The sequence below is a fragment of the Pinus tabuliformis genome, chromosome 4_1, assembly GCF_031772625.1.
Source record: "Pinus tabuliformis cultivar Carrire ecotype Pingquan chromosome 4_1, CPIR1, whole genome shotgun sequence".
Taxonomy (NCBI): domain Eukaryota; kingdom Viridiplantae; phylum Streptophyta; class Pinopsida; order Pinales; family Pinaceae; genus Pinus; species Pinus tabuliformis.
The window spans coordinates 806,241,000-806,265,845 of record NC_142303.1 but is presented as its reverse complement, the minus strand read 5'-3'; the positions used below and the strand labels follow the sequence as shown (position 1 = coordinate 806,265,845).

General features: G+C 38.1%; 1 protein-coding gene across 1 annotated transcript in view; it reads left to right on the top strand.

Moving 5' to 3' along the window:
* The window catches only part of LOC149178671 (uncharacterized), a 396,993-nt gene that overhangs the window by 205,570 nt on the left and 166,577 nt on the right, over positions 1 to 24,846 (top strand). Inside the window, exons 18-24 of the mRNA XM_089422194.1 lie at positions 1,311 to 1,460; positions 1,615 to 1,836; positions 2,036 to 2,257; positions 3,522 to 4,196; positions 18,185 to 18,448; positions 18,558 to 18,920; positions 20,003 to 20,014. Of these exons, the coding sequence (XP_089278320.1) occupies positions 1,311 to 1,460; positions 1,615 to 1,836; positions 2,036 to 2,257; positions 3,522 to 4,196; positions 18,185 to 18,448; positions 18,558 to 18,920; positions 20,003 to 20,014 (1,908 nt within the window). The remainder of the gene's footprint in view (positions 1 to 1,310; positions 1,461 to 1,614; positions 1,837 to 2,035; positions 2,258 to 3,521; positions 4,197 to 18,184; positions 18,449 to 18,557; positions 18,921 to 20,002; positions 20,015 to 24,846) is intronic.

Here is a 24,846-nt window from a genome sequence, read left to right as displayed (position 1 = left end):
AAAGCTCTAATACCATGTTGATCTTTTTTAGAATGCGATTAAAACAAGCACAATTTTCTACCAAATAATTACTTCCAGTGATACAATTATATCTTTAGTACATTCCAGATCATTAGAAATTACACTAAAGAAAATTTCAACCATAAATACAGTAGGCCATTAAAGATCATAGTAGAACAATGATTCACAAGAGACAAAAATTTATCCAAGGAAAACCCAAACCAGTGAAATACCCAACAATCTTTTCTTAGGAGAAATTGTCCAATTCAATCAAATGTACATCTGCATTTTCCAGTCAAAACATAGTCAAATTGACCACACCACTTTCCAAGTCAAACCTGGTCAAAGGAGAGAAATGTCAGACTCTTGTTCAGCTGTCAAATCTGGTCAACAGGCTGAATTTCAGCCTCTTCTGCTCCTGGTCAACTGTGGTCAAAGAGGCTGAATTTCGGCCCTGTAACCCCCTCAGAAAATTTGGTCAAATAGCCTCAGTTGACCCACAGTCAACACTGATCAAACAGGTTCGGTCAACATCCAGATTTCTGCCCAGAGATTCAGTCAACAGTATGACCAGAGATTCGGTCCAATAACCAGTCAAATATTTTAAGTCAAAGCAGCCCAAAAATGCCAAGTCAACGCTGTTCAAAGAGATATAAAGCTGGTCAACTTCAAGTGTCCTTCTCCTTAGCATGTGTGAACAGAAGTCCTCTTCTGAATTGGTGAGATGCCAAATGGGGAGGTCCAAAAATGTCAATAGGTGTCAAACCATGTGGGTTTTGACCAAGGGTCAAACCCTTTCAAGAGGTGGGGATGACCCGTCAAGTTGGGGCCGACATGAGCAGTAAAATAATATTTTATTTCTCTTTGACTTTGTTGACATAAATACCGACCACAGCTACATAATTTCAACAAGGCAATGTGGTAGGTACTTTGCTTGTAACCAGATGTGTAAATTTTTTTGAGAAATATTTTTTATAGAACCTTTTTGTCTAAGTTGCTGCAATATGAGATTGTGTTCTAGCAGCAAGCAGTGAGGTGATTGTGCTTGTATTAATGTGGAGACTTAGGTTCAAATCCCTCTGAATTGGTGTGGATGAGCTGTAATTATTATATTATTATCATATAAGTCCCTTTTGGTTGGGATTTATAGTCCATTTATGAATGCTTGATTGAGAAAGAGAAGGGAGCAGGGGTTGAAAATGACGGGAAACTATGCATCATTTATTTGCAAGAAACCAATGATATTTCTAATGCTATTTCTTAATACTATGGTCTTAATGCTATTTCTAATACCTGAACAACTAATGCAGGTGAAAGAAAGCAAGAGGCTTGTCAAGTGTTTTCTAAATTATCTAAGGCACAATAAAAGTGAAGTTGGTGTTCTTTTTGATATGTTATCAATTTTCTTGGTCAGGAGTCACATCGACTACACCTTCTTAAAAGAATTTTACATGGTTGAGGTTTGTTAGTTACCAGCTTCTGGCATTTCAGTTTATGGTTGAACCTTATTATAAGTATTTGTAAACTGCAGATGTTTACTAGAAAGAAAAATTTGATATGATTTGGTCTTCTTCTTAAGAAGAGTCTAATGTGCAAACTAATTCACGGAAACAGGTTGCAGAAGGATACACCCCTCAAATGAAGAAGGAAATTCTGATGTACTTTCTGAATTTATTTCAGTCCAAGGAACTGACACAGGATGAAGTAGTCATTGCTATGCAAATTTTGATCCTTCCTATGTTGGTCCATGCCTTTCAAAATGGACAAAATCGGGATGTTGTTGGTCCTTCTATTATAAAAACTATTGTTGAAAAGATGCTTGATCCACCTGAAAAGGTATAGAATCTAACTTATTTGTTTCACTCTTGTCGTTACTTTGGACTCTCCATCTGTATTTTAGTCATTTTAATTTCTGACCATTTAAGATTGATATGAAATATAAAAGTTAAAATTTTGTTCCTTGTAATGTTTTGAACTATACAATGTTTGCAAAGTCTTTTTCAGCAACTTTGATGTCATATTATTAGCATTCCAGGTAATTGCAGAGTACAGTGAGGCATTAAGGACAGAGCTTTTGCAGTTAGCAACCCTTTTGCTGAAGTACCTCCCCAATGATCTTGTGGACTATAAAAAAGAACTTGAAAATTTATTGGCAAACTCTCTCACTCAAGATGAAAGTGCCAGCAAGCTGTGGGCATTTGTTATGGTTTGCCAATATCTTCAGGCTTATGCAGTTCCTGTGAAACCCATACTTCAGGTAGAACATAACATGTACAAGAATTCTTTTCATTGTTCAGTTAAACTGGCTGAGTTTATCAGTGTTATGGAAACTTTGTATTTACTTTTACTGGCGCAAGAATTTCTAGTGGTTGAACTTGTTTACAAGAGGAGCTTATTGTTCTCTGGTCTTCTGGCAAAAGCACTGACAGGTTTGAAAAATTAAAAAATGTAACGGACAAATTATTCTGCTTTAAAAGATATTTTGGGTCCGGATAACTGTCAAGTTGACATGGTGTCCTTAGGATTGCTTTGCTTATGTGAGTGTCTAGTACCCTGCACTGTCATGTTTATTGGTTCTGCAATCAAGGACATTGTATTCACAGGCATTGTAGTAAGAAAACTAATTAGGGTGGCTGTGCAGACAATTGGTATAGAAACCAATGCTTTCTATATACGAGTTTCTATACGTCTGCATTGTCAAGTTCCTTGCTTCTGCATCATAAAAAGATGGAAATACAAGTCATTAGGCACTATAGGAGAAGACAGGAGACAGACTACACAGCAAACACTAACACTGAAACAAAATTTCGTGAAGATTACCAGGTTGGGTTTGGAGAATAAATGGAGTCAATACTTGCAAAAAAATATATAAATGCTTTTGGCACGAAATATATAAAAATATATAAAAATACTTGCATGAAATATATAAAAATATATGGGACAAAGAAAGTGAAAATTATATTTATTGACATTTTTTTTAGATGCATTGTACACCTGTAGCTTTTTCAGTACTTTGTGCAATTTTTGGGCTGTGCAAAGGGTTGTGTTTTCTTCTGCAGCTACTGGGAGGTGTTCTGGAGTAGATGAAGTTTGAGTGAATGGTATATAAAATGCCAAGTTATGCTTCTTGTCATGTGCAAGTTTGCACAAGAAGAAATGCATGGGATATGAGTTCACACAAAGGAATGGAACAAAACAGGGATAGAAATAAGAAAATAAAAGGGTTTAAAAAACTTTAGATTTGTTATGATGAAGAGTACAACACATAATCTACTTCCTCTGTTGTCTGCACATGCCTCTTATAAAAACTATTTGACCTTCAAATCTTGTGCCTAAAAATTTTGATTTGTGTTATTTACACATGTGCCACTACATCTATATGCTATTAATTGGTGGATTGCCTATGTTTTTGCTCTATTCTTCAAGCCATGTGGATAGTCAAAAGCAAAGAGCAAGTGATTGTGCTCGATTTACATTGTTTGAGAGTGTTGGTGGTGACTTAACATTTGTGCTTTTGATAGGTATTTCTTGAGCTTTTAAGAATGTCCCAGCCAGAGAACAAGGACATAGCTAACCGAGCTCTGGATATACTCATACCAGAACTATCACGAAGATTGCCCTTGGGAGAGAACAAGATACCTATATGGATCCATTATATGAAGGAAATCCTGGTTGAAGAGTGGCATTCAGTTGCTAATTTGATTCACATTTTCCAGCTTATTTTGCGGCATTCATACCTGTTTTATAGCTACCGAGACCAATTTGTGCCGCAGATGCTAAATTCTCTGTGTTTCCTTGGACTGCGTCAAAACACTCCCCCAGAGAATAGACATCTAGCTATAGAGCTTGTTGGGCTTGTTGTTGCATGGGAAAAACAACGTCAAGCAGAAGCAAAGGCAGCATCGGATACAGAGGGGCATGTTCAGCCTATGGATATGCCAATTTTGACTCCAGCTACAGGAGGTTACATGATTAGAGTAACAGTACCTGCAAAACGTCCATCTGATGCTTCAGGCTTTCCAGATTCTTTGACCAAGAGAGTTAAAACAGAAAGTGGCCTTCCTAATTCTGGTATGATGTCTCCTGGTGGTACCTTTAGACAAAATATTGATACGCTACTGTCGGCTGGTCAACCTTATGAAGAGTATGAACCAAATGCTGCAATGCAGGAAATGGTCATTAACTTTCTTATAAAGGTGAGAATCATTGGAGCACATTATTCTGTCTCTCACATACAGTAGGATGCTATTCTTAATTGTTTTCTTCAATTTTGCAAAAGTTTATTTCTCCATATCCTGTTACCATTTTGTTTTTTTATTATGAATTCTGATGCTTCATATGTTGTGCATGCAATGTTGGTTTTTTCCTGTAAATATTATAAAAAAATGTAAGGCTGTACCTGGCGCTGGTTCTCCATCTTTCTAAAATCATTACAAACAATTAAGAAAAGTCTCTATCTATTACATAGTAGTTTCAATCCCACAAATGGATAAACTCAAGCAATCACGGCAGTATCAGTTCCCCAAATGGATAATCTCAGTAATCATGGTAGTTCCAATCCCAGAAATGTAACAAGATTGTTGATAGTGTAAAAATTGGCTGTCCTAACACATTGGGGGATTGGAACTACTGTGGTTGCCTGTGAAAAAAATCATTTTAGACTCTATTAGTTGGTCTATTCTAGCAATTTTATGATTTCAATAGCTGGCTTTTAATCATGGTCTTTTTTGTAGTGAAACTTTGCTTAGTGAATATTTTCTGCAGCATACCTAACACATAGGGCTTCCCACTTTTCTTTTAGAATGCACTGCAGTTAGATTTATAATAGAGGCCAGGCAAGTAAATGCACATATGGGACAAATGATCAATGTTTTCATGGTTAAATTTGTAGTCTGTTGACACTTTCCTATCTTTAATTCCTTATCACAGAAATTGGAATCAAGTTCTATAAAGATATTCAAAATCCTTGAGGGTGTTTCAGCAAGAAACCTGGGCAGGACTCCCTCTAGCAGATTTCCATGTAAAATTTGAATATTTTCATACTATCTGGCAATAGAGAGAGAGACTTCTCACCTTAAAACACCTTATTGCTATCTTATAGTAGATGAGGTGGAGATCGGACATACTTTTAAAGTTCATTTTATTGCTTGCAATGGGCTCGCTCTTGCTTCAAGAAGACTTGGCCTTCTTGCTTGCTTCCTTAACTTTGCTTGCAATGGGCTCTTAGTTGCTTCAAGAGGACTCGGCCTCCTTACTTTTCCTTCAATCTAACCAATGGTTTCCTTGCTTGATATGCTTGTTCTTTGACCTTGAATTGACCTTGATTTGGTTGCTTTTGACCTCGGGGCTTACTTCCTCACTAAGTGCTTCATTTTTGACTTTATTAATTGGTCTATTCTGGCAATTTTATGATTTCAATAGGTGGCTTTTAATCATGGTCTCTTTTGTAGTGAAAATTTGCTTAGTGAATATTTTATGCAGCATACCTAACACATAGGGCTTCCCACTTTGATTTTAGAATGCACCGCAGTTAGATTTATAATAGAGGTCAGGCAAGTAAATGCACATATGGGACAAATGATCAATGTTTTCACAGTTAAATTTGTAGTCTGTTGACACTTTCCTATCTTTAATTCCTTATCACAGAAATTGGAATCAAGTATTATAAAGATATTCAAAATCCTTGAGGGTGTTTCAGCAAGAAACCTGGGCAGGACTTCCTCTAGCAGATTGTCCTGTAAAATTTGAATGTTTTCATACTATCTGGCAATAGAGAGAGCGGCTTCTCACCTTAAAACACCTTATTGCTATCTTATAGTAGATGAGGTGGAGATCGGACATACTTTTAAAGTTCATTTTCTTGCTTGCAATGGGCTCTTACTTGCTTCAAGAGGACTTGGCCTCCTTACTTTGCCTTCAGTCTAACCAATGGTTTCCTTGCTTGATATGCTTGTTCTTTGTTAAGTTATGGTATGTTCTATGCTTATAACAGTTTACTTCTTTTTCTTATTATATTCCACCGATTAGCAATCACATGTACATAAAGTAAAGTGCAGATAGAACATTAAACGATCGACAAAAAACAAGCCAAGACAAGAGACACAAGATGTGGCGGCTAGCCAGGGACAAACCCCACAATGTGTGGGGAAACCCTTTGATCAAATCTTCTTTTATCTTCAATAATTCAGCAGAGAGAAATAGTACAATAAATCTGATTCATATCAGCAGTAGAAAACCCTAGATCAGTAGCATCAGCATTAGCGGCTTCATTATCAAACTACGGCAGACCATATCTCACAAACCGACAGTCGGATTGACTTCATTCCACCACCAAAAGTTTCGGCTTCCAGAGGAGGTTCAGATGAACCTACAGCGCAGTTCAGATGATGAGATCTTCTAGGCCACGCAAGTCAATCTTTGCTTCTGCAGTTGCAGCTTCAGTTTCAACAGTTTCCGGCTTCAAACTAGGGCAGTCGATATCTTGCAAACCGTTCGTCGGATTGACTTCATTCCACCACCAAAAGTTGCGGCTTTCAGAGGAGGTTCAGATGAACCTACAACGCAGTTCCAAAGAGGAGATCTTCTAGGCCACGCAAGTCAATCTTTGCTTCTACAGTTGTAGCTTCAGTTTCAGCAGCTTCCGGCTTCACATGTGTGAGAGAGAGAGACCCATTTCAGCGCAGTAGAGAAGAGACTCATATCTGCGCAGTAGAGAGAGAGAGATGTGATGAGATGAGTGAGTCTAAATGAGGAAAAGTCCTCTTATATTTATACACAACGTTGGTGGGTGAATAGATGCGACTGTTGGGCTTCTGAGCCTACATGAGTTGTAGGTTGGCTTGATAATAATTCCATAATCAAAATAAATTCATATCTCCATGAATACTTATCGGAATTGGATTATCTTTATATCAATCCTACACCTCTCGACGAGAGGAATCTAATAAAAATATTATCAGCCATGAATAAGATGACCCACATGAAGTTTTTCCCTGGTTGCCAATTTTAACATTCTTTGACCTTGATTTGGTTGCTTTTGACCTTGAGGTTTACTTGCTCACTAAGTGCTTCAACGTCTAGCTGGGAAGGACCCTTGCTGCTTTATTTGATGAATTCGGTTTGCCTATTTTGCTTCAAATGTTAACAGCCCGTTGCCGCAAAATCTAGTAGATCTTGTAGCGAGGTACCCTACAAGGCAACCACTAGACTAAGTGACAACAACGGGGTTATGGCCCACTATCACCACAACCAAAACCCCTTTCTCTTTATGGACTTTCACCAATTGGAGGAGTTGTGGTATGAGGTCACGTATGATGGATATTTTCAGTATAAAGGTATATGATGACTAATAGGATTCTAAGGGAAAAGCTCAAGTTAGTACAAGGTTCCAATCACCAAATGGAGGCAAATCACTTTTCCAAGATAGGCCGGATTTTTGAGGCACAATACCTAAGGCTTAATTAGTAGGTTGAATGTTGGGATGGCCAAAGGTCAAGGTAGCGAGAAAGGGTTTCCAGCAATGTGTTTTAGCAAGGACAAGACACATGTGACCCGCAAAACACTCCTAAGTTGAAGCTAAATCCAAACTAGGGTTTACCATAGGGAAAACAACTAGGACAAGAAAATTTATGGATAAAGTTGAAGTGCATGCCTACTAAGAGGATTCATTTTGAGGCAATCAACTATACCGTTGAAATTTAGACTCTTCAATCCCAAAAATCCTTCTTTCCTAGAAATTCGCACCAAGCCCTAGCTTGGATGCTTGGCCTTAATGGGGCTGAATTAGGGCATGAAAGAGAGAAATTTTATGGACAAAAATTCAAATTGATCACCTACAAGGAAGGCCAGTTTTGAGTCTTAGGGTCAATGGAGTCTATGGGCTCTTAAAATTGATATATTCTTGTAAAGAAGGATATTTTGAGGCCCTAGCATCAAAACCCTAACTATCACCTTTTTGAGTTATCAAATTTCATTTGGGAGACCTAACATGAGATCACCAAGGGAATTGCCATTCACATATCACACTGTGACTAATCCATGCAATAATTTGACCTAGTTTTCATTCAATTGATATTCAACAAATTAGGGCACAAATTTAACCTAGATCAGCAATTTATTCCATACATTAGACATGAAAAATCAGAAATTTAAAATAAACATGGCACTTAGAAGACAATATGCATGTACAATCCAATTCTTGATCCAAAGCAAGGATGCTTGGAAGAAGGCGTGAGAGCGACAATTTTAAGAAGCATCCGGGTCGGGAGTGTTTTCGGGAGCGTTTTTTTTATATATTTTGATGCATATATGCCAACAAAAACATGTAGAATGATGATTTAGTAGGAGACACATGTTGGATAGGGAGGATACAATGCAGATAAAATATCCAGTATAGCAATCACATCAACATGACAGTAAAATGCAGGTAGAACATAAACAATAACAATGGTAGCCAAGCCAACACAAGAGGACACAAGATATGGCACCAGCTGGGACAAACCCGAATGTGGGGAAACCGTTGACCAATTCTTCTTATAATTCTTCAAAAGTTCAGAAGAGAGAGAGAGTACAATTTACAATATTCAATTGCCCAAACTGATCAGTCAAAATGGCAGAAACAGAAATCCTTAACCAAAAAGTCAACACTGGTCAATAGGGCTGAAATTGACCTCCAAAACAGGTCGATCAACCTTGGTCAACTCAGCCTCCAATAGAAATATAATGCAACCCAAAACAACCCAAAAATAGCTAGTCAAATCTGGTCAACAAAAGTCAACACAGCAACTAGAATTAGGGCAGTTAATGCCGATCAACATAGGGGTCAAACTACGTTAGTTTTGTGCCTAGAATAGCGGCCTACCCAAACAGAAGTCTCCCTCACAGAACTGAAATCAACAGGGTCAACATTGGTCAAAGTCAACCTCCTGAAATTTCAGTCTCCTAACATTTTGGCCTCCAAAAATTTCGGCCTTCTGAAATTTCAGTCGAATCTGGTCAATGCAGCAGTTAGAAAAATACAATCTTCCTTTCACACGTTTGGAGAGAGAGGTCCAAAAATCCAAACCTAATCAAGATGAGAGAGAGAAATATGAATGAGATGAGATGCCAAAATGAGGAGGCACCTTGTATTTATATGCAACGTTGAACGCTGGAGGAAGCTAATTTGATGGCTGGCCGACCTTGACAATTTGTCCATAATCAAAATAAATTCATAACTTCATTTGTACATGTCAGAATGGGATGATCTTTAGATCAATCTCACACCTCTCGGAAAGAGGAATCCAAGAAAAATATCAGCTACCTCATAAGAGTTGTCCAAAGTGATGTTTGGCCCTAGTTGCCAAATTTAACACATGCCCATAATACATCCTTTAAGAGGTAGGCAGAAAGTGATATAATAATGGAATGGAGTGGTGAATCAATGGAACCATCCATACCACATGTCAAGGTACATGGGTAGCTATAATAAGGGAAGCTCACACCTGGGTATATGAGTGTAAGAGGGAGCAAATCGTGGTACATGAGTTACCCCAACCTTTGTTTTTTCACCCTTATTCATATGCCTTTTGCCTTTTATTGATTTTTCTTCATAACTGCTCGGGGCTCCAGGTGATGGAGAGCATGATGTGTAACATATAGTAGTGGATACCCACTTGAGGTGGGGTAGTTCATTGCCCACAAGGGGTTGGAATAATCATGGGTTCCTTAATGATGGAGGGGGCTCATCTAGGGCCCATATGAACTAGGTTGATGGCCATGAATAAGGGGTAGAGCTCATGTTTGGCTTTTGCCCATGTACAAAATTTGTATGTCTCGACCATCTTTTGCATTTTGTGTTACATTTCCTGTTGAGAGTGGCCAAATTATGCTTTTTACTTTCTTTTTAGCTGCATCAACTTTCGGGGCATTGTTCTAGGCCTGATCGAAGGGTGTGGATGATGGGAGGGGGAGGCTAACCCTATGTGGACCCAGATGGGAAAAGAGATGAATTGGGCTCAAATAAGTGGATAGGGAGTAATGTAGTTGGTATTGGGAAGTGGGACCACGCAGCCAAAATCAATATTTCCCATATAGTGCCAACCTTAAAGCTAATGGCCAGTAGAAGAGATCCCACGGTACTAGGATACAAGGGTAACCACGAAATCGGGCAATGGAGACAAGAATACAAACCAATCCCACTCTTTCTGCCGAATCCCCCCGCCAATTCATGCCCAAAAGTGCACATGATAAGTAAGTAAAAGTGCTCAACTACACCAATGAAAAACCATACCTTTGGGGTCGGGAGGCCCACCTTCAAACATACATTCATAACAGATGGGCGAGGGACCACATGGCTAGCTCAAGTGGCGGAGAAAAAGGCACATTGAGCTATCTGAGGGTTGCAAGGGATTGTTGGGTGTCGACTGAGGACCATCTAGGAGAAATTCTTTTTCCCATATATACTACCCACAGGGGGTGGGTAATAGTCATTGTGATATATCTTGGCATGTTTTTTTGAGTGGGGTTTTCACTTGTTGCTCTGTGGGACTAGTGGCGTCAATAACTTCAGAGTAAGCTTTCGAAATGACAATATAAAGAATTTTTATTTGTTGAGAAGTTGACAATGTTTGATGGATTCTTCAAGCCTCTCATGTTTTCTAACTGTCTTGTTGGTTTCTTATTTTGAACCCAATTGGGCATTTAGAGTGGATCTTGTAGTACTACTTGTGGTCGATGTATGTTGGAGAGAGGGATTTTTCACTGGTCTCATAGGATGTGTGTATCATGCCCAAGGAATGGGGAGGGGATAGGGTTTGCTGATGTTTTCACCAAGGGGAGCATTCTTGTTTCTAAGCGGTTTGTGTGGTTCTTGGATGAGGTTGCCCCTTGCAAGTTTTATATCAACATCTATTGGTGACATCAAAACATGTTGGCAAGGTATGGAGAGTTTTCTATTTATGTGACATCATCTCCCCCCTCCACTTGTTCTAGGTCTTTTTTTATTTATCTGCAAGAGTATTTGGATAGCTTGGAATACGATGGAATGTTTGGTCAAGTGGAATATAGAGGATAACAAAGCATGTTGGGACTTGCCAAGATGTTTTATTTGGAGTTGAAGGATAGGGGGTACTTGTATTTCATAGTTCCATCATTTCTAGGTTTGTTATTTGAGTAAGAAGGGCATTTTATTTTGGCAGGGGTCATGGGATTTAGTGGCACTGTTGTCGCACAAAGTGTCTAGGCACCGCAACAATGCTCAGAGTAAGGGTTGTCACTCTAATCCTTACTTCGTTTAAACTCTCTCCTAGACAAGTCAAGGGGGGTAGTCCCTAAGGTGAATGAATGAGAATAACCTCTGAAACACAGGCTCTAGGAAACTTAAAGATGGACAACTTGATGAGTGTAAACGAGTCCTGGTTAACTGAGATGATAGACCTAATAAAATAAGACAACCACAAGATAAAAATGATTTTAGACCAATGCCTTATGTTCAATTAACTAAAGACTAAATAAAAACAAGTTACCCAGAGCAATTTATAATGTGGAAAAGCGACGATCATAATTAAATGTCAACGCCCAAAACTTTATCATGAAAGAGTTTCTAGAAATTAGATCTTGTGAAGAATTATGAAATTTAAATGCTAAGCAATGATTCCAAATTTAAAATGATTTTCATTAATAACCCATATCTAGAATAATTTATCATTCTCCAATAATCAACGATTTTAAAACATTAATCGCACCTGACAATAGAGAAATCACTACCACGAAAGGACACCAAGGAAAAAATCACTACCACGAAAGGACACCAAGGAACTTTAGATTAAGAATTTAATTATTCCTTAGACAATTAATTTAATGTGGTAAAATGAGGAAATTAAATTTTTAATGTGACTAAAAATCAAATCAAAAGGCCTTAATCAAAATTAATTTTTTATGGATCGTAGGCCACATAAAAATTAAAATTTCTTACATGTAGAAGCTCAAATTCCTCTTTTGATTTAACCTTAGCAATTCTAAAGTCACCAAACAAGTTTTAAAATTTTTAGACTTTTTTAATGTTTTTAAAATTTTTAAAATTTTAGATTTTTTAGTTTTTTTAATGTTTTTAATGTTTTTATTTGTTTTTTGAATATTTAAAAAAATAAAAAATCAAAACACAAATCTAAGTCAAAGTCATAACAAATATCAAAAATGAAAAAGAAAAGCAAAATTAAAATGGAAATCTAAATGAAAAAGAAAAAGAGACAATTAAAAGTCAAAATTTTTTGTTTTTAGATTTCTTTTTAAGCAAAAAAAAAATATCAAAGCAAACTAAATAACATAAAATCGAATTTGGAAAAACCCTAAGAAACTAAAACCTAAAGTAAAATAACAAAGAAAATCAAAGTTATGTTAATGTTTGCATGTAGGTTGACAACAGGAAAGAAGCTCGAAGGGTTTTGACAGTGGCTGCAAGAGAGGAGAAGGGATTGCAGGTCGAGGGAGAGCTTGGCAGCACGCAAATGGCAGCGAAGGGATGGAAGGCTGCAGATGAAACGAAGGACTGTGAGTAATACGACAAAGGAGGAATGACGTGGGCAGCAACAGACAAATGAGAAGGGAGGCAAGGGTTTGCAGCAAGGGAAGAGAAATCTAAAGTTGGGAGTTGCAGTAGAAATCCACGGGGATAGCAGGAAGGGATACAATGGCAGCGAGTTCAAGGGAGAAAAGACCCACGCAGCAGGGAGGGACATGGAGGAGGGAGGAAAGGAGCTCCACGGAGGGATAAGGGAGCTCGTTTTTGCAGGCAGAGAGGAGAATGCAGGCTAGGAAGAGGAGAATGCAGGTGGGGAAGGGACTAACACAATAGAAGGAGAGAGCTATGTGGGGGGAGAAAATTGGAGGGATGAGGGCGTTGGTTATATGAGGGAGAGTCTGGGCAGCGAAGGGAGAGATTTCGAAATCTGCAGCAAAGAGAGGATGTAGATATGAGATGCAAAAAAACCCAGGCAGAAAGAGGATAGGGTTTCTAAAATAAAAACGATTTTTTCTAGAGAGAAAAAAACTCAGCGAAAAATGGTAGCTAGAAAACCCTTTAAAACATTTCCAAATATAATTTTGTTTTAGATTTCTTGGGATCCTTATAAAAATGTCTAGATTTGCAATTTTGGAACCATTGCACTGCAAAAAACATTTGAATAATATCCCTAGAAAATTATGTTGATAAACCCCAGAGATCCAGATCTTACCCTCCAGGGCCTAGATCTGGACTCTAGAATAATTTCTTCCTTAGATCTATAGCTGCACGACAACAAGAAAACACCCAAATGATATATAAAATGATAAAAACTAAAACCCAGTAATTGTAGGCTCTAATCAGCTAGATCTATCATTATGCTGCACAAAAATAAAATAAAATTTAATGGAGGTGCTAACTCGAAACCCTTCGTGTATCATCAATAAAATCTTATGATAAGCCCAGAGCTAATTTAGCTGGGCTCTTCAGAAAACATGGATTGGGAGTTCACTGGTCCAATTGAAAGCTTCCCCTAATGCCGGAGGATTTAAAAATCAAGATTTCTCTGCAAAACTCAATCCAACCATCAAAATAGAGCAAGAAAATAATAATAAAATTTAGACAAATAGAGATACCTGCTATTACGTTCAAAATTTAGATTATTATTCAAACCCCAACGACTGAGCAAGATACCTGTACTCAAATCACTCTTCAGAACCTATCATCAATGGATTTATAAAAAATTATGCATGAAAACAACACATCTTACAGTATTCCCATGAAGAATTACACCAGAAAAATTTAACCCCAAAGTCTTTCTTTATTATCCAGAAAAAGATTACACGAGTTTCTTGCTAAGCAAACAAATCAAAGGTCAGATCCACCGATTGACAAATAACTTCCTATTTAAAGATAAATCCTCCAACAGCTAGTTCGAGAGATTATTGTCAAAGAAATCTCGACCGTTGATGAAGATTAAAATTTATTTTTAATCTCATTTGTTGAAATATTTAAATAGTTGGGGAAATTTGAAATTTTTCATTAAATGCATTTTAATTAACTCAATTTTTTTTTTTGAGTTAATTTCCCAAAAGATTTGATTTTGACTTAACCCCTAGGGATCAAAGGTTTAAAATTTGGCAAAATAATTAATTTAACTTAGTCCCGAGACCTTTTAAAATTTAATTTTTAAGGACCGATGAATTTTGCCTTTGGAGAATTTAAATTTACCTAGGATCTAGAATTAACTAAATTTCTGGCTTAGGATTTTAATTAAGCTTTTGCCAGAAAATTTAATTAATTAACCTATGAGGGGATAAGTTATTTTTCCAACCCTTGAGACACTATACGCCATGATTTTCATATTTTTTACATCATAAGGGGGAAAACCCATTTGTAGGAGACCCTCACAGACTACCCATTTCTGCGACACATATAATCTAGCAGACGAAGCAATTTGTAATAAAATAACCTAACCGAATAGTTAGGATTATTCCCAAATTACTTTTACATAGACTCGATCTAGAACACTAGGACTCATGTAAGATCCTAACGACAAAATCCATTCCAGCTTTGGGGTAAGACAGGAGGAAAACTCTGTCGACCATTCGAGAATGGATCGGTGAGACAAAAAACCTCCCAGAATGGAGATCGTAACTAGAAAAGTAGGTTTACCTAGGTCATTACATACGTTACGTGGATCTGCTGAGATTATTTACGTTATGCACATGCAGAAAGGGTTTACATAACATCTTGGCAGTCAAGCTGATGATGATAACTGGACGACACAGACACATCGATCAAGTGCTATCCCTTTTGCAAAAAAAGGGGGTGTACTGCTATGTGTCGTTGACACATAGTGGTCAACAGGCACATTTTTGAAAGAGTGGTATACTACACATGGGAGTGTGGTCTATTGGCAAGTAGTGAGGTGATTGGATTTGTATTAACATGAAGAACTTGGTTCAAAACTCCCTGAGTGGGTGTAGATGGGTCAAGTGCATGTCTTGGGTTACTTTGATATCATAGAAATGCACCCATAGTGCAATATCTTAGCAAAATAGATTCTATAAGATGTAATTCTCAAAAAAAAATATTTGTTTACTTTGACACACGATGTTGTTTTTCTCCCCTCAAATAGATTCTCTCATGGAGTTTGTTGGGTTCATTCCTTAGGAGGACATCTCAAAATGAATGTTGTGATGCCAGGACCATTTTGGCAGGATTGGGGGTGGGACTTTGGTTGCCCTTTGCAGTGGTATGATTATAAGAGGATATGTTCATTTTGAAGATGTCCTCTACTAGTATCATTCTAGGAGGATATACTCCATTTTGCATCAACGACATGCACTAGAATTTGTTCTTAATGCATGCTGGGTTTCCATTAATTCAAAGGACTAGGGGCTTTGCCAACTTCACAATTCAGCTTTTCTATAAGTTGTTGATTTTTGTTTGGCTTGTTTTTGTCATGGAACGCCCTCCAAGGCCAAGTTGGCAAAGAATGGGCTCATTGTAGTTTGCTAATGTTTTGAGACGGTGAGGCATGCCTTTTGGATTTTCAATTCACCGAGAAGGGTTGGAAGCTAAGTAACCTGATACTTGTATCCAGGATTCGCCGGATACGGGGATTCGAGTGTCGGATTCGGACACGTTGACCCCTTGGAACAGGACACGTTCGGATACGTTATATATATATATATATATATATATTAAAAATTAGATATTTCTTACACAAATTCTCATTCATGATACAAATTCATTGATTTCAAATATAGATCTTCATCTAGATGTAAGTTTCACTGTTTACAACATAAGTTAGTAACATTATAGCATGCATAGTACATACAAAATTCAAATACAATTGCAATTTGTGACATGTCACATAAATGATAAATTCTAAATTCATAATACATATTCAATTCATCAATGATCCAATAGGAGAAAGACAAGATAGTAAGATAAAGACACTAACAGCTGTAGTTTTCTCATTAAGTCATCAAAATCAAAATGTGTTACATAGGTAGTACAATGCCAATTGCAAATAGAAATAGAAAATACAAAACAACTACAAGTATACAAGCCTCAAGGCATATAAACATCACTTATGACCAAGTCAAAGCTACCCTTTCTCTCTCGGAGCATTGATAATGCAACAGTTGCATGGGAACATGTTGTAACTACATAGCATAAACAGTGAATGATTTAGAACAACCTCCATTGATAGAAATATCAAAAAGTTCACATCAATACAAAAGTGCCACTATTTCCACCACCACCAGCAAAGACAACTACCAAATTTCAAAATGAAAGCAGTGTTTAGCAAACTTCAACTGCAAATAACCTACTTCTGAAGTGTTTAATATGCAAAACTCTAAAATTACACCTGAATGCTTCAACATGACACTTATATTATCAACTGTAATAGTAAATATTTCATTACATGAAACTGTTCAAAGCAATGAAATAACTAACAATAAAAATCATTTCAGTCACTGCAAACTAGGTTCTTCCAGTTTAATTAACTATGATACCTTACATATGTGTTTCCTTCTTAAAAACCAATCAGGAAGGGCAAATCCATGTCAAACCTTGATCACAGAGAACTTGAGGCTAAAACAACAATTAGAAGAACACATGACTGAAGAACATTTTTAAAATGACAATACCCCTGAGAACAAACTAATTCTTTATGAAGATTAGGATAAGATCAAACCAACAAAGTTAGAAATTGGTAGAGGAACCCATAAAGTTGAATAGGAAAAAAGAAGTTTAGACTGTAATGATCAAATGAGTGTTAACTAAATGGCACATTAGGAAGTTGCATAAAATATGTGCACACTAGATGCAGAAATACCCTTTGCTCCTTGCTCCAAACCCCTCACAGCAAACCCACAGCAAACCTACTGCAAAAGAGAGAAGAGAAAATGATAAAAAAGAACAACAAAGTTGCCTTTTTTAGGCCATGCGGGTCACTTTTTCTGGATTCTTGTCCGGAAATCGGGACACGATCCGGATTCGATCATGTCCCAATCGGACATGAATTGGCACGAATTGTGTCTGATTTGCCAGATTCGGGACACGTCGACCCATTTCAACGAATCTGGTTTCAGAGGTTGGAAGTATGTCCAAGATTGTAGTTAAATGGTTGACTCATCTTTCCTTGTGATTTGGCAGTGCATGAGGACTTGTGCTTTGTTTATCCTCTAGAAAATCTGTTGCAGGTTTGTTTTTTATCATGAAGGTAGTTCTTTGTCTGCTTTTTGCACCATGAGATGGGATGAGATGCATCTTATTATTGTTGGCCAAAATCTACTAGTTGATAAAAAATGCCAAAGCCTTAGATGCAATACCTTGTTTTGATTTTATTTTAACACTAGTAGTTTCGTATATCCTCTTTGTCAAAACTACTAGTGTTAAAATAAAATCAAAATAAGATACTGCATCTAAGGATTTGACGTCTTTTATGATTTATCAACAAGTAGACTTTGGCTAACAACTACGGACATGTTTATATATATATATATATATATATATATATATATATATATATATATATATATATGGTGGCTAAGGAAACTTTTGTGACATTATGGACCGTAGTTCAAAAGAAACTATATATATAGAGAGAGAGAAAACATATTTGAAAAGGAATAGTTGGTATATTTAAATATATCAATTATACAAGGATTTTATACAATTTCTAGAAATTTTTGGCAGTATCTTAATAAAACAATTTAATACTATAGAAATTGGGCAAATTGTTTTTGGAAGAAAGATGGAAATTAGCAAATCTTTTTTGGAAAAAAGAAGAAGAAAAGAAAAGAAAGAGAAAAGCCAAATGACAGAATTTAGCCCTAAAATTTTCCCAGAAATAAATTCACATATGGGATAAATGACCAACATTTTGGAATTCATATTGTGTAGCATCTAAGACTTCAATATATTTAGTGCCTTCTCACATAAATCAATTTCCACAAAGACTTTGAAAATCTTTGATCTGTTCCACCCAGAAACCTAAGTAGGACTTTGGCAGATTGCGGTGTAATATTTGAATGTTTGCATGCAATTTCTTATTTGAGATGTACAAAGTACTGCAGTCTACCATGTGACAATAGGGGGAGTTGTTTTCATTGTTACAAGTTCGGATTTTACTGTAATTATACTTAATATCGAGATTCTAAACACTGCTCATGTTATATGATGCAGGTCGCATTGTTTACAGAACCTAAGGATAAAGAAAACTCTGCAATGTATAGAGAGGTGTTAGAGCTGATATCACAGGCTTTGGAGGTTTGGCCAACAGTTAATGCAAAGATTAATAATTTGGAAAGGCTACTTGGCAGTTCACAGCCTTCGGGGAAAAACAAAGATCCTTCAACAGTTCTTTTACAGGGCCTTGATGTAATGAATAAGCTGTTAGAAAAGCAGCCACATCTCTTTATCCGAAACAATTTTCAGCAGATAACTCAAGTATGTGCTCAGACAAATCAGATGCTCCAGCATTCTATGTTTGAAACAGTTAATTTTGATTTGGTTATAATTTTAGTTTGACAATCATTTATTTGTATTTGTTTGGCAGTTGCTAGAGCCTTGTTTCAACATCAAGCTATTGCATATACGGAAGCCATTATGTGCAATGTTAAAAATGGTCTTTGATGCATTTCCAATTCCATTAGATTCTATAAATACGCCAGAGGAAATTAGACCATTGCATTCTAAGGTTGAAGAATTGATACAGAAACATCTTGCAGCAGTTGCTTCTCCTCAGATTTCACTTGAAATTACTTCAGCTAATTTGATGACAAGATTTGCATTTTCTGTTATAGAAACCCTAGCCGAGGGGCAGGAGAGCTTTATTGACCCTTTTATGATGCCCTTAATTTGTGTTCTTCAACGTCTCACAGGGGAGATGGTGACACTTACTAGCACTGTTGCAAAGCAAGTATGGCTTATTCTTCCTCCTCTTTTTATTGTTATTAAGGATAGTTGTCTTTTGTTTTTCATTGTCACAAGCCTGATATGATGCATCTCTGAATAACAAATTTCTTTATTATTAGTTTACCTCCCTTTTTATTTTCTCTGTGTTAATTTAAGAGTATTATGTTTATGGTCCTTATTTCTTGTATCCTAACTAAAATATATGCATCTTTTCTGTATATGCATAGTGCTTTGTAATTGTTTCTGAGCTTTGAAATTGACATAAATAAAAGCCTTTTTATCAGCCAAGATTATTTGGTTAGTGTTTTGTACTCACTTGTGACGGTACATGTGATTATTAGGAAATACAGCAAACATGTGTAACGGTTGTCCTTAAATCTAAAGAAAAATAGTTATGATATCCATTATACCAACCTGATGTATGATAACATTTTACGTAGATATCCTTGTGACACGAGACTTACATATGACATTTTATGGTGAGATAAGGATAAAGTTGTGATTTTGTACAGAAAATATGTTTTACAGCAGTTTGGGAATAGGAGGATGGTATTGTATAGTACGTAGTTCGGGAATGGGAGGATGGTAGTGTATGGGACATAAGAACGCCCCCCTGCAACCATTCTCATTCATCCCACACACCAAAGTAACTTCATTTAAAATTTTAAGATGATCTAATAGAACTGATCCTTTTTCCAATTGGAAGTTTAATGCTACAATCTTTTCAGTCAAGAGAAGATGTACTCGAAAAGTGATATTGCAAAATAAATTTGGAAAAATATAAAGTGATTGATAAATTAAAAGAGGTCTTCACTTGTTCTTTCTCCATGTTGAGGCTATCAAATGTGTTAGAAATTTTGGTGTACCAGCACTGTAATTTTTGCACAAATTCTCCAAGATGCAAACAACTTCTGTAGCTAACTTAGCAAACAATTTAACTACTAATTCTGGAACAAACCCAAAATTGCTACAGCCAAACTCATTCAGAGATTTTTACAAGCACTTGCTGGGCAAACTGAAACACATGCTACAACCATTGATTTTACTCAGAAAATTACATACTCAACAAGCATTTTTGCATTTAAGCCACAGAAAATAGTCTTTTACAAGGGAAAAGGGAACCTGGTAATTAAATTTCAGTGGCTGCTCCTTCAAAATTGGTCCCACTGGAATTGCGCATGGCCCATAAGAAATATCAGCTCGTCCTTGTGAAAGTAACCCAACAATGCTTCCCTCTGGAAATAGGTTCTGCTGTCCCAATTTGGTCACCTTAATTTCTGGAAATGAGGCTTGGCTTGCACCTCAAATTCTGAGTATATGCAGGTCCCTTCTCAAGAAATTCTGCTCTCAATTATTCAGCCCACCAGTTAGCAAACCCCTCTGCAACTTGGGCCCATGCTGATAAATTTCAGCCCTCTCCAAGGTGGTCTTGGTGTTGAGAAATCTACAGGGAAACAGGTGTAGGTGATTTCTCTTATTTTATTAAGAACAATGAGACAATAGGACACAAGATATAGGCAATCAACCAGGGCCAAAGCCTCTTCCACTGAGAGGAAAATCCACCAGAATCCTTCTCTTGTTGTAGAACTTCAATTGACAAATTCTAAGACCTATGACCCTTGACCAAGACCCTCGAAGACCAAGTCATCCTTCCTTCTTGATGAACTTTCCTTACACAACTTCCAGCAACAAACTTCAACCTTCCAGCAACTTTGACCCCAACAACAAATTTCTGCAACTTCACCCTAGCAGCGTCAGCGACTTCGACCTAGAAACTTCACAGCTTTGACCTTGATGCAACTTCAACAACTTCGACCTAGCAACTTCACAACTTTGATCTAGAGGCAGCTTCACAGCGTCGACCTTGTGTGAAAATTCGGTTAACCCGAATCCTATTGCAGCAACTGATGTTATTTCTTCTATTTGTTAATTTAATTAAACAAATTATTTGTTTTGCGCTACGGCAAATAATGAAACAAATACGCTGCGACCTTCAGAAATAAAACACTGTGGAAGAAATAAAAACGTTGCAAGAAATTGATGCACACACACGAAATACACCGTTATTTTTTGGACTAAGTCCTCGGAAAGGCCCAACTCAGGAAAACCGGTGCAACAGTTGAGGGTTTTAATATTATGCAATAGTGAAAATCTAAATACAAACTATGGATGTTTAATCTAGCAATGCAAATAGAGAGATGACTAGCAATAATAACTAGTGAAATTTTTCTCTCTCTCCACAGGCGATCCCACATTGACCTCAGCTAGAATTGAGTTGCTCCTTGCTCCCTCTGCGCAGTCACTGCATTAAACTACGTAACCACTACGTCCCACGAGCTCGGAACTGGGTCTCCTTGGGATCCTCTGCCCAGCTTCTGTCTCAGAATCTCGACTACCACCCAACAAAATGGAAATCTCCTCTAGAGGGCTCTGTGTTGCCACTGAGCTGCCTCATTGTTGCAATCATTGCCTCTTTGCAATGTACTCGCTGGAATTGGAGAAGCTTCCTCTAGCCTCAGTACCTCTTTTGTAATGTTCCAAACATGGATAAACAATGATATATAAAGCAAAAACGATTCACAACACAAAATTTTTAAACAATCAGCAAATACTCATAATAACTCCAGAAGTAAGAACCAACTGAGCTATTTTATTAATCAATGGAGCAAGTACAATAGTATGGAGGAATGTACCTGGGCTTGCCTCAATAACAAGCGTGATGGAACCCAGGTGATAAGACAACGATCTCAAATGCTGGCAATGAGTGCTCCTCTAATGCTTTGCGCTATCCAAAAACTGCACTGTTGGCTGGAAAGGAATTGCTAGAAACTTCACCTCCAGTGCTCAGAAAATGATGCAAAATTAACTCCAAGCTCCTTCGCCAAAACCCACCAAAACTGATAATTGGTTTGGCATGGTTCCAAACTTCCAAAATCAACTTCCAAGAGGCTCAATGCCCTCCTAGACTGCTGGAACACACGACCTGCAAAGATATCAACAAAATCATCCTCCAAGGCTCCAAAAAGGTAGCAATCTCCTCCACAAGTGTTTCCCCGAACTCTCCCGACCAAGACCAGCCTCAGTAACTGAAATTCCAACTCCCACGTGTGCACAATATGTTGCTTCTGCATTGGCCCAGGAAGTGCGAAAGTCACACTAGATGGGAGCTCTCTCCTCTAGCTCCAAAACTCTTCAAAATGGCAGCCCAACAACTATGCCTCCTTTACAGAATTTCTCTCGATCAAATCTCCTTTGGAAGATGTCACAATCACAACCCGAGCTCGCTTCACTGCGTTCTCTAGAAATACACACCACCTGGAGACGATGGATGCAACTGCTAGAAATCACAACAAAAACCTCCTCCAAAAGACTGAAGATGAACCTCTCTAAGGTGGCATTCAAATTCCCCCGAAGAAAGGGTGAGCTCTCTGCTTGAAGAACTCTTGCTAAACAACAAGTGACTCGGCTAAGCAGCTTGAGCAACCAAAGAGAAATTCGATATGCCAAAGATGACGAAATGAGGAGAGCTCTATAGATTTCGTGGAGCACTTTTCCCTCCATCGTGGGTCCCTCAGTTAACCATCAACTTCCCCTCTTATCCAATTCAAACTAGTGAGTGCGTATTCTGCTAGTGTGGGTGGCCCCCACGAATAACTTAACCACACCAAAATATCGTGGGTCCCTCAGTTAACCATTGACTTCCCCTCTCATCCAATTCGAACTAGTGAGTGCGTATTCTCCTTGTGTGGGTGGCCCCCACGTATAACTTAACCACACCAAAATAACTTCTACTAAAGTCTAAGCCTCCTAATAAAATCGAATGGGCCCCATCACCACCAAAATTGGCCCCAAAATGTAGTAATTGACTCTGTTCCAAATTAATTTAGGAAGGGACATTACAGTCCTCCCCTCCCAAATGTTGCTTGTCCCTAAGCAACTGCAATGTTGGATGCTCAAGTATGTGTTCACCCTCCCAAGTAGCATCCTCATCTAGTAAGCTCTTCCAACGCACCAAGTACTCTCTGATGATCCTCCTTTTGAGCTTCCTTTCCCTGGTCTTCAAGATGGCTATAGTTAGTGACTATAGTCTTAGGGAGTCATGCAGGCGAAAGGCCTCCCTGAAGAACAACTTTGCCACTTGTGAAGATGAATATCGTGTCGAAATTGAAAGAAATGTGCAAACTTGGTCAGTCGGTCGACCACCACAAAAACACAATCCTTCCCTTGTACCGAGGGAAGTCCAATGATGAAGTCAATAGAGATACTCTCCCATTTCCCCTCAAGGATGGGAAGAGGCTGCAATAGTCCTGCTGGATGGGTCAACTCTCCCTTGTTCCTCTGACAAGCCTCGAACTCCTGCACATGTCTCAACACGTCCCCTTTGAGGCCCTTCCAAGTGAAGCGCTCTCTCACGGCCATATAGGTCTTCCTAAACCCTTGATGTCGAGACAAAGGAGAATCATGAGCTACACGAAGGATGCACTCCCTCAACTGTGACCCCAAAACCAAGAATATGTGCCCTTTGTAGTATATAACCTCATCCATCACCCCGTAGCGCTCATTTGTATGGCTGCCCTCCAAGATATCGCAAGCTCGACAATCCTTGGAGTACTCTACTAACAGGTGTGCCTTCCAATCATGGTAGATGCTCATGAGTGAAAGTCCTGCGGGTCTCCTGGATAGTGCAACCGCCACCACATTGTGATTTCCCCACGCATACTCAATATCAAAATCATAGGCCTGCACCTTGCTGACCCACCACTGCTGCCTATCATTGAGCCTCTATTGCCCCATGAAGTGGCGAAGACTGTTGTGATCCGTCTTCACTCGAAATCAGTTCCCCACCAAGTTCTATCTAAACTTGGCCAATGCATGCATTATGGCCAACATCTTCTTGTCGTAGATGGAATACAACCTCTCATGTGGTAGGAGATTCCGACTCTCAAAAGCAATGGGGTGCCCTCCTTGGGACAAGATTGCCCCTATCCCCACACTCGATGCATCGCACTCCAATGTAAAAGGTTGTGTGAAATCCGGAAGTGCTAATACCGGACATCAACTGATCACCTCCTTGAGGCGATCAAATGTAGCTTGATCTCAATCTATCCATGCAAAATCCCCCTTCTTAGTTAGATCAATAAGTGGTGCTGCCAATTGTGAGAAGCCCTTCATGAACTTTTGATAATAAGTACAAATACCCAAAAATCCTCTTAGTGCTGTCACATCTCGAGGCTCTGGGCACTCCCGAATGGCTCAAATCTTCTCCTCGTGCACCTTGACCCCATCTGCGCCTATGATGTGCCCCAAGTATAGCATCTCCGTCAGCCCAAACTCGCACTTGGACATCCTGGCATAGAACTGCTACTCCTCTAAGATACGCAATACTGTCTCTAGGTGTTGTAGGTGCTCCTCCCACGTCCTGTTGTAGACCAGGATGTCATCAAAGAATACTAGTACAAACCTCCTCAACTGGTCTTTGAACACTTGGTTCATGTACGACTAGAAAGTAGCTGGTGCGTTGGTCAACTTAAAAGGCATGACCAGGAACTCGAAGTGTGAAAATTTCTAAATCTAGACACATCAGAAATCCTACTGTAATCACTGGTTTATCATCTCCTACTTGTTTTTGGATTCAACAAGTTATTTAATTATTTAAACAACGATGAAAACACTATTGCGAACTACACATACAAACAAATCATGAAATGAAAATAGAATGAGACAAATACACAAGGGACACTGTTATTTTTGGACAAACGTCCTTGGAAAAACCCAATGCGGGAAAAATGGTGCAGCATATAGAGGGTTTGTATTATTAAGCAAGCAGAATCTGAGTACAACAGGTTGCCTCTCACACCGGCTAACCTTTTAGAGAAATATCGGCAACAAGAAATACATACAAAGGTTTACCTCGTTCTCCAAGTCACAAC